Source organism: Hippichthys cyanospilos, chromosome 12, assembly GCF_059441005.1.
Source record: "Hippichthys cyanospilos isolate Australia breed blue-spotted pipefish chromosome 12, RoL_Hcya_1.0, whole genome shotgun sequence".
NCBI classification, from domain to species: domain Eukaryota; kingdom Metazoa; phylum Chordata; class Actinopteri; order Syngnathiformes; family Syngnathidae; genus Hippichthys; species Hippichthys cyanospilos.
The window spans coordinates 8,997,054-9,015,655 of NC_142380.1; the positions used below are offsets into that span (position 1 = coordinate 8,997,054).

Sequence of the window (18,602 nt, forward strand, 5' to 3'; positions counted from 1 at the left end):
ATAAAAAAGGTATAAGTTATGTCCAATGTTCATTTAACTACTTTATCAGTCATTTACATTTGTTCTCAGTTGTTGGATGTAAATCTATGAATATTCTCTATTAAATGTGTACTTTAGCTGTTCATGTATTTGGGTGCCTGCCATTGATTGATTGGATTTGGATTCATTTCAAACGAAAACGCCTTTTACATTTATTGATACTTGTCAATCTTTTGTCAAGTAGCCTACTACTGATGTTAACTTTGTCGTGGTTATGCCATAATCATAATTTGTAGCATACCTGGTGGTTTGCCTTAGGTTGGGTGCTAATATGCTGAGGCTCACCGTAATTACTTAAGGCTGTCACCTTCTCCTCACAGAGAGTGAATATGACAGCCTGAAAATAAGAGCACAGCACATTGCACCCGAGGCAGCAGGTTGCCGATTTCTCGATGAAGACATACTGTTCAAAGGCTCGACAGGGGGGTGCTTGGACGTGATTAAAAAACTGTGAAAATGTGCTTGAATGGACTCAAAAGGCTGGACTGTGTCTTATAAAACAAGCATGCCTACAATTAAAAAGACAGGAAATAGCTTCATCAAGCCAACAAGCGTTGAGAGGTCGGACGTGATGAACAACATTAATGTCGTTATCCAATTTGATGAATTGCTGATTTTGCTTGGTTAACATAGTGAACGTTTAGACACACACTTAAAATCACATGAGCTCTTATTCGCTTGATGAAAACAAACCTTTGGGTTCAAAGCTGGAGAATATTCTATTTGAGGATTTTTTCACTAAATTAAAGCATAATTATATGAAATGGTAGCAGTGAAATGAGTAATTCGAAAAAAAATAACGGATAGATAGATAGATAGATAGATAGATAGATAGATAGATAGACAGACAGACAGACAGACAGACAGACAGACAGACAGACAGATAGATAGATAGATAGATAGATAGATAGATAGATAGATAGATAGATAGATAGATAGATAGATAGATAGATAGATAGATAGATAGATAGATAGACTTCAACAACACTACTTTTTCCTGAACTTAAGTTCAGTTGCTCATTATGCTAATTAAGTATGCTTAGGTTAGATTTATTATTGATTGGAAAAGGGTTTTATTGCCCCCTGCATTCACAAATGTTCTTTAACCAGGCAAATAAATATGTTTTATTATTATCCCGTTTTATCCCAAACATCCCGTTATTTAACTCATTCAATCTCAAGGACATTCATTTACAATTTTTACAGCGCCCAGACATGTAAGTTATTAATTTATATTTTTTTTATTTATTATATTTTTCAAGTGTTTGGTTGAAGGGAGGTGTAAAAATGGCTGGCGCTAAATGCATTCTGAACTAAAAAAAAAAAAAACTAATTATGATTATGATGGCAAATGAGTACTAAAGTAACTTTGCCAATCATAGATAATTTCTTTAATTATAGATACATTTCTAAAATCATATATAATATATATAGTAATCAGGAAGTAATCAGGAAGGTCAGTACTTAATTCCTTAAATTACCTAATGTATCAAAGTAATTGATTAATTTACTTCATAATGCAATTGCTACCAGCTCAAAAAAAAAATTAAAAATCATTAAAAAGAATGTTAATAACTACAATAAGATGACTGCATAATTTATATTCTTTGTCCTTAAAGCAGTTGAAGACCCGCAAATGCGCACTAACTAGAAAGCAGACACAATCAGCAGGTCCCCAGGCCACGGCGGAGTGCAAATAGAACACTTGGTGAGGTCAAGATTAGCTAACTCCCAAACTCCGCAGCCTTCTGAATCAAACCACGTCTCCATCTGTTGAGATTTTTGGAGGGAGACAGGTGACCCGACAGATGGCAACCATCCAATGGGGGAGCATCTCTTGTGGGGGAACCATCTTGGAAGGGCTCTTTCATGCTGCCAGTTAAATGGGGATTACACACAAACACACACACCCTTTAAAAAAAATAGCTGGTATTTGTCACATGGATTAGTGAGTACCACAAGGCACCAAATTAGGTGAACTCAAAAATATTTCAATCTCTGAGCGATTGTTGGGCAACTAATTATCTACTACCTGGCATCTTGGAAAGGCATCAAAAGGATGGTCACTTTTGGAGAAAATCCATTGAACTTATTTGGCTCCATTGTCAACTTTTGGTAGAGATGATCCAACAGTTGTACTTTTCTTGGCTACAACACTTCAACTTGGTGTTTTTGCTCCAGCCAAATTTGAGTGCAACAAAGAAATCACATTCTCCTGTCCAGTATTTGCCTTTTTTGTTTTCTTAGTGACAAAGTATTGTCTGCAAACCTGGAACGGAATTGTAATTAACTTGGAGTGTGTGTGCATGCGTGTGTGCACTTTACCAAAATGCCAACCACGCAAAATGGACAGCATGGCCACTTGGCGCTAAGACAGGCATGGTGGGGTACCATGTGTCCTCCTCGCGGGCTCACACACACACACCCACACACGCACGCGCACACACAAACGCACACTCTCACAAAAGGGAGGATGGGGTGTGTATTGTATGACTGAGATGATTTTAACAACATGTTTTGTTTAAACAAAAAAAGGAGAAAATACAAAGAAATTGTCAAGAAATTGTGTTATGGGAATAGAATCATATAATTACAATATATGAATTTAATACAGAGCTCATCAATAAGTCAGAGACCACTTTTTCCTCAGAGCTATTAACGCTGCAAACAACAACAAGGCTTCAAGGTTCATTTTTAACTGCACAAGTCCAGAGTGACAACATTTTACGTAGCCGTCTCGAACTGTCCACATGATACAAACTCGATAATACAGAAAGGCCTGTTAGCACTTGCTAAGAAGCTTCCAAGAACTTTGAACAGAAAAGAAAAACATAAGGGAGAAAAAAAAACAAACAAGACTTGAGCCATGTCACGGGGGCCAAAGTAAAAGCCTCGAAAAAACCTTGCACAAATGCATCATACAACCAAAAATAATAAATAACCACAAATCTTATGACATACATATATGTAGGAAACTTGGGTCACGCCGCAGAACAAGAACACATATTTAGAAATAAGATCAGCACTAAGATATTTTCAACATAACCAACAAACTCGGATAGTAAGAATACTGCACCAACAAAACAGTAACACACCTGATTTATGTTTGGTAGTGGAGAACACCCCCTCATAATGAATAAAATAGCGGTTCAATCTCACAATCAATACCTCAATAGAGTCTTCTTCTGTCTAATTTTGTTTGCTGGGAGACTGGTGGTGAGTAAAAAAAAAAATGCAGATTCGTCAAAGCATGAGAAAAAAAAGTAGCGGTTTATAGTCGGAACTATATGGTACGTTACTTCTTGTTAAAATTAATTTGCTTCTAATTTGGAAAACGTAACTTTTTGTTAGAGGTTGAAAAACAATAACGTGCTGTATCCCCAGGTGTACATGTACCCTCATTTGAGAACCACTGTCTCAGAGATGCCGCAGTCAAACATAGATAAATATTTAAATAAAACACTGCTGATTTCAATCGCACACGGGACCTTGCTTCCTCCACGCCATTCCCCCGTCATAATCATTCTTCAATTTACAAACGAAAACAACCTCCAACATGGCAGGAAATGACTTGGGCGTTGTCCAAATTAGCCAAATCCACAACAATAAGGGTGTGACAACATGGCGTTGCAGGAGAAGCTTGCATGGCAAATTGACAGCAATCGCCTCCTGCAAGACGGAATTTACGGCAAGATGACTTTCCGCGGGGTTCGGGATAACTTGACTGTGCAAGGCATGCTGGGACAATAACAGCCAAATAAAAAAAAAAAAAAAAACGCCTTCAGACTGGAAAGATGTTTGAATCAGAAGACGGGCGTATTTTATGAGGGAATATCTTTTTACGATGGTAAATTAGTAACCCGGGGATGTGCAGGCCTGTTTTCTTTTTTTTTTTCTTTTTTCCAATAGACATAGCAAACGTCTTCTCTCAGTTAGAGGCTGCATATACACCAGCGTGGGATTTTCTCAGAAGCAGTGCAGATACCGTGAACCAGAAGGCATGTAACATGGCAACGCACAACAAACAATTCATATCGGCAGCTCACTTCCAGCGAAATCTGAGCTAAAACCCAAGAATGCCCTTTCAATATGATGGAGCGTGTTTACCTGAATGATCCCAGTGCAATTAGTCATTTTGTCCTTCGCCATTCCTTAATTTGTCATTACACTGTGTTCATCTATTTGCGTGAGGATGCGCTACGTAAACATCAACAGGATTATCTTTCATTGATATTCATGGTCTAATAGGGGGCTGTATAATTGTTATTTACATGACACTAAGCCGCCTGGAAGATAAGCTTTCTCAAGTCCTTTGCGACTGGATTCCGTTTCATGAACAAAGGTCAGCATGAGGGTATTGCTAGCTGACTAAGCGATGACTTGGGAAAAAATAAAGACATTATATATTCAAATGAAAGATATAGATTTATGAACCGTTGCTAAAACTTGTTTGAAATGAATCGTTCACATGATAATTGGCAGTGTTTCCACATACATAGGGCACAATTTTTTTCCCCAAAAAAATGAAGCCCAAAAGTATGGCTGCGTCTTATGCATGGTATCTTAAATATTAGACTGTTTTTTCGCGACAATATTCGAGAAAGATCGTGATTGTCAGCCACATACGTTTATTTATAACATATAAATGCGCATTTCTATATTTGATGTAGTTTCATGGTAATTACGGTAATGGGACAAGCTAAAGGGAAAAAGTAGATGGAGTCAGTTAGCTTTTAGCAGCCAGTGTATCAGTTGCGGCTAGTTCGCGTTAGCCTGAGGATGTCAGCGCCTCATTTTCAATGAACCGACGTCTAAGTGCATCCTTGTTCACAAACGGGCATTATAGTAGCTTTCTAGAAGAAAGCGATTCTTGTAGCGGAGCAGATGGAATGTGAATGAATGTATCCAGAAACTGAACAGACTTGAGTAAGAGAGAGGAGCTGCAGGTAGATATTGATTTGTGACAATTCATATATTACTTTGGAATTTAAATACATGAGAAAATAAAGGTATTACAAAAATGATATTTAGTCTGTATTAAGAATTCTTTCAAGTGATTCAACAATGTTCCCTTGTTTTTTTACAGTTAATGGCCATCCATAAAACCCCCCCGATAAGTGAGTTCTGCAAAATAGGGCCAGACTGAGTGTGTGTTGTCATTTCCCACATTCTCTGCTGCATCTGCACACACTCCACCCCCCTCCCCCACATGTGCATCTAAGCCCACCTCTCTGTACTGCGGCTGTAAAGAGACCATCTTTTGAGAAAAAACAAAAAAGGAGCACTGAAGTCGCAAAAGTGGTGAGGATAAACTACCTTTCTGTTTCCTGTTTTACGTTCATCATTCAGCTCTTAGCGGTACTGTAGTCAATGACAAGGTGGGTGTTGTCTGTGTTTCATCGTTGCAATCGCCAACCTGTTAGTACGTCCTATACACGGAAAGCAAATTATATGATTCAATCCTAAAATTAAGGAGGCGTCCTGTCCGTGGTGAAGTACATTACAGTATGCGCTGGCTGGAGTTCAATGTATTATTGAGTAAGCAGAAGATGAGGAGGGCTTACCAAATCTCGTAAAAGGCAAAAGTGCATGACCAACGTGGCACAGCCTATCGATCAGCTTTAGGAGGACAAACAAGAGCCCCGAAAAATAAATATATAAATAAAAGCTTGAGGCTCTGATCTCTTGCTATCGGTATATGCGAGGCCTTGGGAATTGGCTGCGGGTCAATACCGGGGCAGTATAGGCTTCGCGGCGACTTAATAAAGCAGACGCATTGTGAGAGAGCAGACGGATCGATGTGATTCACCCCTCGGACGCAATGCATTTTCACAGCGGGGCAGATTGACGCACTGGTCGCTGAGGGCCGAGAGCATAGGTCAACACAATGAAAACATTATCTGCACGCCAAAATTTATTGTTATTGTGTGTGACGATGAAATTGCATTGGATACGCAAAAAGCAGCATTGATTTGGAGAAACAGAGTAAAAACGATGGGGTGGGCATACAATCATCTAACAGCAACCGCCCAAATTTTGATCAAAGTACTCAAGTCTACTATATCAAACAAGGCCTTTTAAAATGTCAACGTTTCAATAACCACCAGTGCTGTCATCAGTTCTTTTCTTTTTTGAAGGGATGTCTAAATATGTCAGATGATGCTACTTGCGGAGCAGACTCGAGTCCGTGAGCTGCCTCTTTGAAGTTAGTTTAATGACAGTCAACTGACAACAATGTGTATGTGGAGGAACCGTCCAAGTAGGAAGAACTGAAGGTCACCTGCCCAGTTAGGATCTATGTAAATCTCTTGTATCTATGTAATTAGCAAAGTTGGAAGAACTGGTTGAAAATGACCTAGTAGCAAGTATGTGGCCAGCTAGGTAGTGTCTATCTAGCCAGCTAGCTAATGCGTATCTAGACACACCCAGCTAATTAGCTAATCGCTCTCTCTCTCTCTCTCTCTCTCTCTCTCTCTCTCTCTCTCTCTCTCTCTCTCTCGGCTAGGTAGCTCGCTAATATGCACCTACCTAGCTTGATATCGCAATATATCAAACCCTAATGTAAAAGTAGCTAGCTAATATGCACCTACCTAGCTTGATATCGCAATACTTCAAACCCTAATGTAAATCAATCAATCCATCCATCCATCCATCCTTAACATGGTCATTAATGTACCAAATATCCAAGGTTTTGTTTAAAAAAAGGGATTCTAGTAAATACAAAACACTTCTTTTCAAAATGGAAAATATTTCAAAAACAAAATTTTAGAACTATGTGTGATACTTTTGCTTCGGATCATCATAACGTCAGACTTTAATGTTGATATCATATGCCATGCCCACAAGTAAGATTGGTGAGATGTAAAACTTTAACAAGTGGCTAGCAAACCAACAAAACATAGTGTCAACAATTTCCAGAATTAAAATGAAAACAAAGATAGTGCTCATGATTAAAACAACTTACAGCGCACATTGGCAAGTGAATGACTTAAGACACTTCCTAATCAAAAACATTCCATCAGTTACAAGGAGTACCTTACCTTCTCGTGGTATCGTAGCTCATAATCCAGAATGATACCATTGGGCTGTTCTGGTTGCGGCCAGGACAAAGTGAAGCTGTTCATGGTGGAGCTGATCTGATGCATGATGGGAACAATAGAGGGAGCTGTAGGAAGAAGGAAAAAAAAAACACAATCTTTCAAGGTCTCTATCAACTTTCCGTGAGCTCTCCCATGAATCCAGCTATAGAAGATATGACTCTTTAAGGTAATTGAACTCAACATGATCACAATCAACAGGAAGGGCCGTAGACCTCTTTTGCAAACACTGTGTGATGCAATCAGTTGACTTTAATTGTCCAGTAATCGCACAACCACTATGTAGGAGTTTGGATTACTCGTCGAGGGCAGCACGCCAGCCGTTTCATTTGAAACCGAGGTAGAAATTAAACAACGAACTCAGGATAATATCACAAGTGAACATACCAACTATCAAGGTGGATCTGATCGCTCCTTCGGCCAGCGCTCAGAGAGATTAACTCACATTCAATCCCTGGTATTTACATTCTACCGATTAAAACCTCACTTCCGGTACCCCTGGTGGTGGATAGAGTAACTATAACTGTCCTGCCTCACGCGATTCCTAAGTTCGGAACAGTCGGAACGTATCATTAAAACCTAGGATTTAATCAAACTATGGTTAACAAATCTTTAGACGTAACATGTACACTATGTATTACAAAGCATATTAATGAATATATAAATTTTAACTTTGAGTGCCAAGCATTTTCGGAAAACAAAAAAAAGACTCTAGAGAGCCAGTATATTTAGCATTTTCATTCATCTTTCAACGCCCACAAAATATTGTGTGCTTTGTCTATGTAAATATGGGTGGTATCATATGAAAGAATGATTTCCATGCCTTACTTTAAATCGCATGTCGGTAATATATGTGTTACAAAAACTGGCATACAATGACCACAGTTATCACTAAAGTGCTCAATTGGCTTATATTAGGTAAGCATTAGTCAAGGGTGTCAGCTACACTCCATAAAGTAACGTACATGACCAGAATTTTATCATTTATTATTCTTATTACTATTTTGAAAGATGAGTATTCTCATCCATGCCACTTAAAGAGTTAAGTTTTTGATTTGATGATGGTTTGTTGATCTTTTTACCAGTATAAACTGGACTCAGACTCGTCAGGGAAACGACAATCATTGAGTGCAGGGATGAGGGAAATTTAGTTGGTTAATCAACAACAATTGACAATTATTTTGATATTTGAGTAATGACAAAATGTCATTACTACCGTTTGAAACGGTAGAACCAACTTACCATAGCTATCACATTTCTAGGAAATGCCTTGGCTAAAATACTGTGAGGAGAATGCAGAAGAGTTTGTCCAAAATATGCACAGGATATTGCAAAAGGGTGCTCATTTACAATAAAAGTAGAACAATAATACTTTGACATATAAATGTAAAATAGTGCTGTCAAACAAGAACATTTTCACTAATTATTGCCAAAAATGTCTGTAATTAAATATCTCGGTTATCAGAAAAAGGAGTTTGCTGCCATCTAGACGTTACCTTGAATAAGCTTAAGAAAATTCATGGATGGATGGACGGGTGGTGTTAACTTTGGCCCATCAGTATTCATGTCCCATTTCGCCACCTGTGTTGCATTTTCTTTCTGTCTGCAAAGTGTCCTGTCAGCTTCAGCCAGCGCCTCAATTATCCCGGGTAGTCTGCAATTTTCTGTTCATTCCAAGAATGTTGCCCTTTACTCTGTCAACTCTACTTCATCCGCGCACTCTTCGGCCTTCGCTTAGGGACTGTCTTATTGGAGCGGAGGCAATCATCCATATTGTGCGTGTACGTGTATGTGTGTGAGGGTGTTTCTTAGCTTTAAGCAGAAGATATGTTTGACTTGGGCTGTCGGTGTTAAGCTTGAGTTTAATAAAGCACTGTCGAAACGAAAAAAACAAACAAAAAAAAATCGTCATTTTCAACCCAAGGGGAGTTAAGACTGAGAGTCTGTGGATTTTTTTTTTTTTTTGGTAACATATGCCAGTGCAAAATGAATTACCCTGTCTTTATCTCCTGGCAGACATTCACACGAGTGACATTTACAGATTCAGTGCCGCCTTCTCAGCGCTGACAGAAGCATCAAAGGGTTCAATAACCTGGACCCTCTGCTTGTGAGGGAAAAATACATTTCCTGGGTGCTGATAACAAGTTTTGTTTTGCATCTATTTGTTGCGTTCCGACGTGATTTAAACCGGGTTGTCAGGTTTCTAAATGTCACAGGCTTAGCAAGAGAGAGGATGGCAGTCTTTGCATTTTTTTTCATCACAGTGACGTTTCACAATATACTGAAAGAGCTTGATGGGGAAATCTTTTGAATAAAGATTAAGCCTTGGATTTGACATATGAACTTTTATTATTTCTAAAAATATCTGGTGTTGACAGGTCCATGGTGATAAACAAGTTGGGGACCCCTGCAATAATTGATATAAACAAAAAGGCTTGACAAACTGTGTTCCCAGAGCGGTAGGAGACACGTTCTGCAAACACATCTCTGTCCGTTCTCCTCGTGAGCAATAATAATCTAAAGTCTCTTGTCTTCCTTCCTTGTATGTCGTTCATTAAATGTTTTAAGTTGACCGAACCTGACGATTATTTTCTTAGATTTAAACTGTCCGTAGCAGTTGGCTGTTTTAGATATTAATCTCCCTCATTTGGTTTACAATACCAAGTGACGTTAAAAATGCAGTTTCCATTTTTGCTGGTTAAAAGAGAGTATTTAAATAAACCTGGATTTTTAAAAAAGTGATCAGTAGGAACAGCAACTAATCAGATGGCTCTCACCGGCCTACATGGGGCATTTGGGTTGAAAGTGTTACCCGAATAAAAGAGTTCCGGAGGCAGAAAAATTGCTTGGAGAATCTTTTCAAATCATTTCACCCCAACTTTGGACTATTTTGTTTTTTGGCTAATATTCAAAAACATCTCAGAAGCTTCTCAACATCATGAGTGAATATGACTTGATGCAAATCTAACAGCAATTCAAAGGGTGATAGAGCCAAAGAAACTTTCTCATCAGCAAGCTAAGTTGTGGACAGACAAGCCGGTTTGATTACAAAACAAACTGCAGTGGCTTCTGTTGTGTTTAATGCGTTGGTATTTGTAGAAGGCCGCCATGAGCGTGTGTTCTAATTTTTTCTCCCATCACTCATCTTGGCTCTTGGCCGGCTCACCGCTGAGGTCTCATCATTTCTCCTCCTGGCCTCAACTTGCCATGCTTGTGAATAAGTCCTTTCCTCAAAAGGCTGCAAATGGCATCCTCTCTTTATTTAATGCCCCTTTTTTTATCAAGCTCCCTGAGTAGTCGCTCCATTTCTTTGCCATCCCTTACTCGTACGTCGCCCACATAGTGCCGTTCTCCAATCTCAAGAGGTTTGTCAAAGGGAAAAAATAAACTTGCGACAGCTTCTTCGCTTTGAAAGCAAGCTTTATTTGAATTAGATGGCCTATCCCGTGGCTTTAATTGGAGTAAACATTCAGAGATTCGAGTGCCTGATAACGACACAGAAATGCAAATGGAAACAAATATTTGGGTTCTAATCATCATGTTTGTAAAAAGGGATTGCGTGGCATCTGCCTCCCTTGGCTCTCAAGCCAAGCCTTGACAGAGAGTGTGAAGACAGAGCGACACCTTGCAGCACTTGAGCCTCTCGGGCTGCTTCACGCTCCGGTGAGCGGCCTTAGCGTGGCCTCCCCGGGCCACGTTATCAATTACTCGCCACAGGCACACGCTGTTCCTGACAGAACACGCCGCATGACATTCTCGCAGTGGAAAGTAGAGTTTGGGAATGCATTTGCGCCTTTCCAGGCCAAGGGGGGAAAAAAAAAAAAAAAGACTAAAAAAACGTTAAAATATCTAATGAGAAGCTAATCAGGCTTGGAGAAGTCAGACTGATTGGTTTCCCCTTGAACTTTTCCACATTTAGTCAAGTTACAACCGCAAACACAAACATCATTTATTGGGATTTCATGTGGTGCATCAACTGGCGTGAACAAGGAAGGAAAATGACACATGATACACATGCTTATTATATATAGGACAGAGAGTGTATGGCTTGCAAAAGTATCCGTACTTGGGTAATTGCACTTGATTTTTATGTAGGAGTCTTCAAATAAATGTGGCTAACTAAATATGTATCATTTTCCTTCCATTTGGCAATTATGTGATCATTTGTCCATCACATGAAATGCCAATAAAATACATTTAGATTTGAGGTTCTAATATGATATGGTCTGGGGAAGAAAAAAAAATCAATGGGTATGCATCTATAATCAGTACAGTATTTAGTATACAGCTTGGTTTACATTTTTGTGTTTTCCAAACCTTCACTTTGCTTGCTCAGAGTAGGAAACATCATGCACTCTAAAACCAGTTCAAAAAGAACCTAAATTGGGTTATAAAGGGACTCAACTTTATGGGTAATATATTTAAACCAAATAGTTGGGACATTATTAAAGCGTTTTTAGGTGGTTTTGCACAAAATAATGCAATTTTTTAAACACAATTTTGGGTTTACCCCATTTCCTCATTTAGTCCCAAAAATTGGGTCAAAATGAATAACTCCAACTTAATCCAACGTTTGGTTATTTATGTTGGGGTAGCCCAATTCATCATTTTACACAAAAGTGGGTCATTCATGGCTAATTAATTTTGAGAAAATTCTGTGTTTAGCCCAAAAATTTGGATGAAAATAAATAACCCATAACCGATCTAATTTTGAGTTGTTGATTTTGGACTTAGTTTTTGTTTTTTTTTAGCTCAAACACGGGGTAAAAACTAAAAATCTATAACCCTTTTTTTTTTCATTTTGAGCCAACCTTATGGGTTAAAACTAAAATTCACTTAGCTGGGTTTTCTTTCTGACCTAATATTTGTTTTTTGTTTTTTTTAACACAGTTTTTAGATTGCTGGTACACAAATATCCTAATACAAAAACCAAAAGGGTAAATTGAGTTGGTTTATGAGTTACTTCTTTCAACTTCTTTCATAAATGAGTAACAAACAAAACTACCCCAACAACTGGGTTGATTTTAACTTTGGGGCTTGAATGAATATTTGTGTTGTTGGTCTGTTTTGGTATATGTTGTCCTGAGCGCCAGCCTATTTTTTTTTTGTCCACTGAAGTGAACATTTTTTTTCTGGTCTATATTTTTGACTCTCTTGAGCTACACTATCAGTAGCCTTTCCAGTGGCCTCTCACATGATTGGGTGGATGTAATTCACTTTGTTGAGATAAAATGGACACAACGGTGGACACAAATTAATAGAATGCTTCTCAGGTGGATATCAAATGAAGGATTTATGTTCTTAGAATTCAACCGATTCAGAAAGCGGTGTTGTAAACTCTGTCGTCCTTGTTTCCGAGGTGAAAAAAAAACAAAAGAAAAAACAATATGTCTTGACGAGGTTGAGTTTCAGCCTAATGGCGCACCGCTGTCCCCTCCGAGCGTGTCCCCCGCTGTCACCCGGGGACAGTGATGCTGACAATGATTGGTGACTGTGTCCTGCTCTCCTCTCTTCCCACCGCTCGTCCATTGCCACGGTGTTCTACTTTTATCTGGCCCAACTTGCTGCCCCTGGCTTTTAATACAGATCTTGGCTGGCCATTAATCAAAGTCAGAGACGCTCAGTGTCTGCCTCTGACAGAGGGAGGCCATGAGAATAAAATGGAAAGGACTTCAAATGTACTGAAGAAAGACTGCAATATTTATAAAATTGCCAAGCAGAACCAAAAGACTCATTAATTTCGCAGCATTGCTGTCAGTCTACAATGATTCATATTTTATATGGCGGCGTAATCGGCCTGTAACCTGGGACGTACGCGCGGCGAAACAAACGCCGATATTGAGTCTCGCAAACATGTCGCGATACCACACACTGACACCACGTGAACTTAAACTTTCTGTGGAGGCGCAATCTCAGAAAAAATGGAGATCGGCGTGCTTAGGCGACACAACATTGATGATGAACTAATTTCAGGCGGCCTCCCAACAAACCCATCCAACGCAATTCCAGCTCTGCCGTCAATTACGTGCTGCTGGGATCTGGTCCAACCAGAGAGGCTCATGTCACCAAGTAACGTCGGAGGCAATGGTCTGTTAAAAAATTTTATGAGGTCAAGCTCCAGGCATTGAAAAATGGCGCTCATATCGACCCGCTGACATCATTTTGGCCCGCACGAAAAATTGATCAATATTTTTAAGAGAAACTTGTCAGGCAATTGGAGTTCCCTGAGTGGAAGACCAAATATAAGAAGTGAGGAATACGTTAAAAATTGATGACGTTATACATTGATTTGAAAGGGATTTTTGAAAAGAACAAAAATACGTTCCTCGAAAATGCTGTATTTTTTTCCCCACCACAATTTCTCCAGAATGCTACACCCAATTTTACGAAGCACTACACAAATTAGGATCATTAACCGGTGAGAGGCTGAAATTTGATGATTTTAAGTTAAACATTGTCTTTGACAGATTACTTGATAATTAAAATAGTTGTAGATTAATTTGATAACATATTGTTTCGCGATTAACAGATTACTTTTGACAGCTCCGTCCAGAAATGAAACAACATATGGAACAGTGTTTCCAATAGCCATAGACGTTTTGTACAAAACCGAGTTTCCGTCACATTTTTGTTTATTACTTGAAATACTTACTCTTCGATAGCGGGTGAAGGACGTAGTAGTTATATTGTTAAAGTTGTAGAAAATTTTCAGACGGATGAATCGTATAACGTATTGTTGGTAGCTATATTTGGCAACTTAGGTCAGCGGGATGTCTGCTCACAATGTAGGTCAAGGATGATGCGGCAGCAAGTTCACAGAAATATTGAGTGTGCCCCACTAGTCAGAAAAGATGAGACGTGTGGACTGTGTAATAGAAAAATCCCCTTTCCATTTCTGACTGTGGTGTCGGTAAAACGCCTGGGAGGGATTAGACAAGAAAATGAGGACTTTCTCGGACCTTTGTAGTCTCTGGATTCTATTTCTGCGTTTTCAGGCTTCTTGCCGAAACATTTGTCTGTGGTAAACCGCAACCTATATGATGACAGGTCTTAAAATGAGGGTGAAATATGAGTTTTGATGAAAGACTTATCTAGAAAAGAGAGAAAAAAAAAAAAAGAGATTATATCCTCCTGAGAGCCGGCCTATTCTTTGTGTCCTCTTGTGGGCATTTGCTTTTGGCCTGTGTCTTTTGACTAATTGGAGGTACCTGACTAAGCCCGATTGTTCTCAGTAGCGGACATCAATAAAAATATGACAGATTGATCGATGGTTAACATATTCCCCCTTTGAAATAATTGGCAGACATCTCTTTCTTTAGATGTCTGCCGATAATTTCAAAGGATCCCTTCCAAAACATTCCTAGGAAATCACAATGTCCTATCACCGGTTATTGGGGGCACCACGTCAGTGACTATTGGTACAGGTTTTAAAGACAAAAAAAGAGAAAAGTTTGTTCAATACGCGTTTGTCTCTGTTTTCCTTGGTGAACACAGTCGGCGAATGAAGTCTTAAATCACGCTATTGATCCGAGCATCCTCCCAGACACCCGCTGGACTCCAGGGCAATTTCACTGGGCTCTACAGCCATTCGCACTACTTTGTCCTTTAAACTCTCGTCTCACCTGTATGATTAATTCCTATTCCCCTGCCATCTTCTTTTTCCCTCCTGAGCGTTCCCATATTTCTAACTGATGCGACCTCTTTACTGGTTGCGTACTTTCCAAGATGGATTGATGAAAATCAAGGCGATATGTAGGCAGAGCTTCATTTTAACCCTTGTGTGGTATTTTGTCCAATCCTTTGATCTTAACAAAGGCATTTCACGTTAAAAGGAAGACGGTAGGGAGCTGAAATTTCACCACTTTCATGCCAAAGTTCAACACGGCACCACTACTTAGTTGTCACACTTGCAGGGGTGTGCCATTCCTTGGCTAAAATCCAAAAAAAAACGGTCAAAATACTGCACAAGGGTTTTAAGGACGACTTCCTTAGTACACAATGTAGATGCACTTTGGCAAACAATAAACATTAAAAACCATCCCCTCAGGCAGTCAGAATACAAATACATAATTTTGCAAATAAATCTGGTTGAGTTTTAAATTAGTAAAGAGACAGCACCAATAAAATAGTGTCCTTTGCCAAACAAGCGGACATAGTTGTTAGGTAACTGATGAAAAATTGTGTGGCTGCTATCAGCAAAGGTATTTTTGATACATTTTGTGATGCCAGTGTCAAGTAAGTTGAATTACAGGACATTCATGAACAGTTGCTCTATTAGGCAAAATATTCCTGCCTTATTATCTTTATGATACTCAGACTTTTTATTCGTGTTCACTGTTGTGTCCATTCTGTCATAGCAAGACAGATTAGTAAATTGGATCTCAGTCAAACACATGAGACATCATTAGAAAGGCCGAGATGTCCTCTATTGAGGACACTAGGAGTTAGTAGAGACGTCCCAATGAGTCAAAAGATGTTGAGGAAAATTAAATGCCACTACAGTTGACAAATATAAGTAGAGCAGCTCTCGGGAGGATATTGAGCAAATACAATCTGGAAACAGTTGTGTCAAAGTGACCACACTTTTGGGCTTATTATTATTTAAGACAAAACGTTGCATTGAATTGGTAACAACCCATTTGGTTTTTTGGTAGCTCATTTCTGTTGAGTCACAAGAAGTAACCAACAAACCATCAAGTGTGTTTTTTGGGGTTATTTAATCTATTTGTGTGAGTGCAATGTAAAACCTGTCAAAAATAACCCAAGACTGATACAACATACCAACTTATTTATTTATTTTTAGCTCAATATGTTTGTTCAAAATGAATAACCCAGAATTGGGTTGTTAAGGTTTTTTTTTTTATTTTGGCACTATTTTGGGTTTAGCCCAACTCCTTATTGCATATGTGTTATTCATTTTGGGCCAACTTTTTGGGCTACATGAGTATTGGGCTAAATCCAAAACAAATAACTCAAAGTTAGGTTGTTAATGAGTTATTCATTTCGGCACGCTTTGGGGTTTGGCCCAATTCCTCATTGATTATGGGTTATTGATTTTGAGCCATTTTTTGGGGGACTGAATGAGAAATTAGATTCAATCCAAAATCGTTTTGTTTTGCACAATGAACAAGATTGGGTTCTTTTGAACAAAAAAACACTTTATATTTTTTATCAAAAGTGTCAAAGGACAAATGTTGATGTGTCTCAGGTGGATATATGATGAGAGAGTGAGATGAGAATTAATGTCAATATGGCGAGGGACTCTATTGGCAAGGAGAAAAAAAACATTGAGACAGCTCAGATTTTTATATTCCATAGAAATAATACAAAGAGGAACAACAAATTCATCAATAATTCTACACATCGTCGATCAAGGAAATCGAGTCAACTGCACGTCCCATGCGAATATCGTAGTTGAATGTTTGGCATGTTGGAGTAATAGCGGCGTCAACACTCATCTAATCCCCCCGAGTACATGGCTCATCTTCAGATTGATTTATGAAAGAAATTCCTTTATAAAATAAACCATCTGGTGTGTCAGGTTCCAATTAAACGCCAAAAGAGGTTTTATTCCAGCAAAATACATAATTACAGCGAGCAATTTCACCTGACACCATGACATGTTTTTGTGGAGCAAACTGAGAATAGATTTGGATGCTTTTGATATTCTTTCTGAAGAATTCAGTCTTGTCAACTTGCCCGTGTTGTAACAGGAACAATTACCGGGCAAGAAATAGCCACAAAGAGCGGGACGCACGCTTGGCAGATTACACTTCATTATGGCGGCCAACCTCTGTAATAGACATTGGCATTTCCTCGTCTCAGTCTCCATCTATCAGTCGGCCGTTCTATTAGGCTGTCAAAGCACTATAGACCACCCCGCTAACAAGGCCCATTTACTTTCCTTTCCCTCGCCTTCATTGGTATGGATATGCTCTTTAGTCGTCTTCCCTCCAACTTCGGACTCATTCACTTTATCCTGAAATCTTCCACCGTATTTCAAAATAACTCATAGAAAACTTGACCATCAATTTTCGGTAAAAACATGCAGTCACGGTTTGCCTTTAGATCAAGATCACAGCAGTCAAGCTTAAGATAAGATGGTTGGCTTTTTAAACATATAAATTGCTCCCTCGTTACTTTACGCTTCGATTATTATAGGAGGAAATATATAAAATGTTATATATAAATGGTGTAAATGTTATTTACCGATGACATCTGCATCAACAACCGTATTTTATCCATCACAGCTTCTCAAACATTTTTTAATGATGTACCCCCTTGATTATATTAAACTGGTTGCCAGCCGATCACGGGGCACCCTAACCCTAACCCACATAAACAAGCGACAAATTACACTCATAAACAAACGTAAGGGCACTTTTGCCTGTCCAATATACCTACCATGTATGTTTTTTTGGGGGGGATCGTGGGAGGAAACTCCCTGGAGAAAACCCACACAGGCACAGGGAGAACATGGAAACCCCATACAGAAATGCTAGGGATGGCATCAAACCTGATACCTCAGAACAGCGAGGCATAACGTGCTAACCACTCTCACCCATTGCACTGTCCTTGAACTTTCATACAATATTTGTTTGAAAATTCCATATACCTGTGTAAGGTGCATAAAAAAAAAAAAAAACATTACAGCAAACTGTCAATTCTTTATGAAGTTAACATATTTTGAGTGTGTCTTGTGGTCTGAAAAAGTTACAATTGATTCACCAGTCAAAAAAGATTTGACCAGTTCTGTAGAAATGCCCTTTGTGCCAAGAAAAAGTGTACCAAATAGAAACTTTTCACACGGGATGAAATAAAACTTGAATTTTACCCCAATAGCATAAAATAAATGATGACTTAAGGCTAATGAGCCCCACCTGTCATTCATCACAGCTTGCGACGGCAGCCACTTACCGGCCTGGTTGGTGGTGATGTCTATGGACACATGCTGGGACGGATACGGGCTCTTATTGCTGACGCCGTTGACAGCCTGGATCTCAAAGCTGTAGAGGGTGTGCGCCAGCAGGTTGCTTATGAACACCCTGGTCTCGGTCAGACCCAGCTGACGAGGAACGAATTCCACATTGTCGTCACAGTGGGAGCAGGCGCGACGGTCGGCCTGGCATTTTTTGCAAAGGATGTTGTAGACCACGTCGCCCCGGCCGCCCGTCTCTCGTGGAGAATGCCACTCCAGGATCACGGAGGTCTCGTTCACGATGGAGATCACGTTCCTCGGGCTGGATGGGACGCCTGCAGAGATACATGCAATGTCTAAGACAAAATCGAGGTACCTTAAATTTCTATGGCATACAAGTCACATAAGCAGCTGACTCTGTACATTAGGCGGGGGACAATCTGAACTTGTTGCCAGCCAATCAGAGCACACAGATGAACAACAATGCATATATATATATATATATATATAGTTCAAATGTTCAAAATTGATGGTGAATTCATAAATAA

The 18,602-nt window shown here is 39.2% G+C and overlaps 1 protein-coding gene across 3 annotated transcripts in view; it reads right to left on the reverse strand.

Annotated features, from left to right (window-relative positions):
* The window catches only part of ephb1 (EPH receptor B1), a 168,569-nt gene that overhangs the window by 40,187 nt on the left and 109,780 nt on the right, over positions 1-18,602 (reverse strand). For all 3 annotated transcript variants that reach the window (XM_088428902.1, XM_088428903.1, XM_088428901.1), the window contains exons 5-6: positions 18,054-18,389; positions 7,080-7,204 (exon numbers count right to left, since the gene is read on the reverse strand). In XM_088428902.1, the coding sequence (XP_088285028.1) occupies positions 7,080-7,204; positions 18,054-18,389 (461 nt within the window). The remainder of the gene's footprint in view (positions 1-7,079; positions 7,205-18,053; positions 18,390-18,602) is intronic.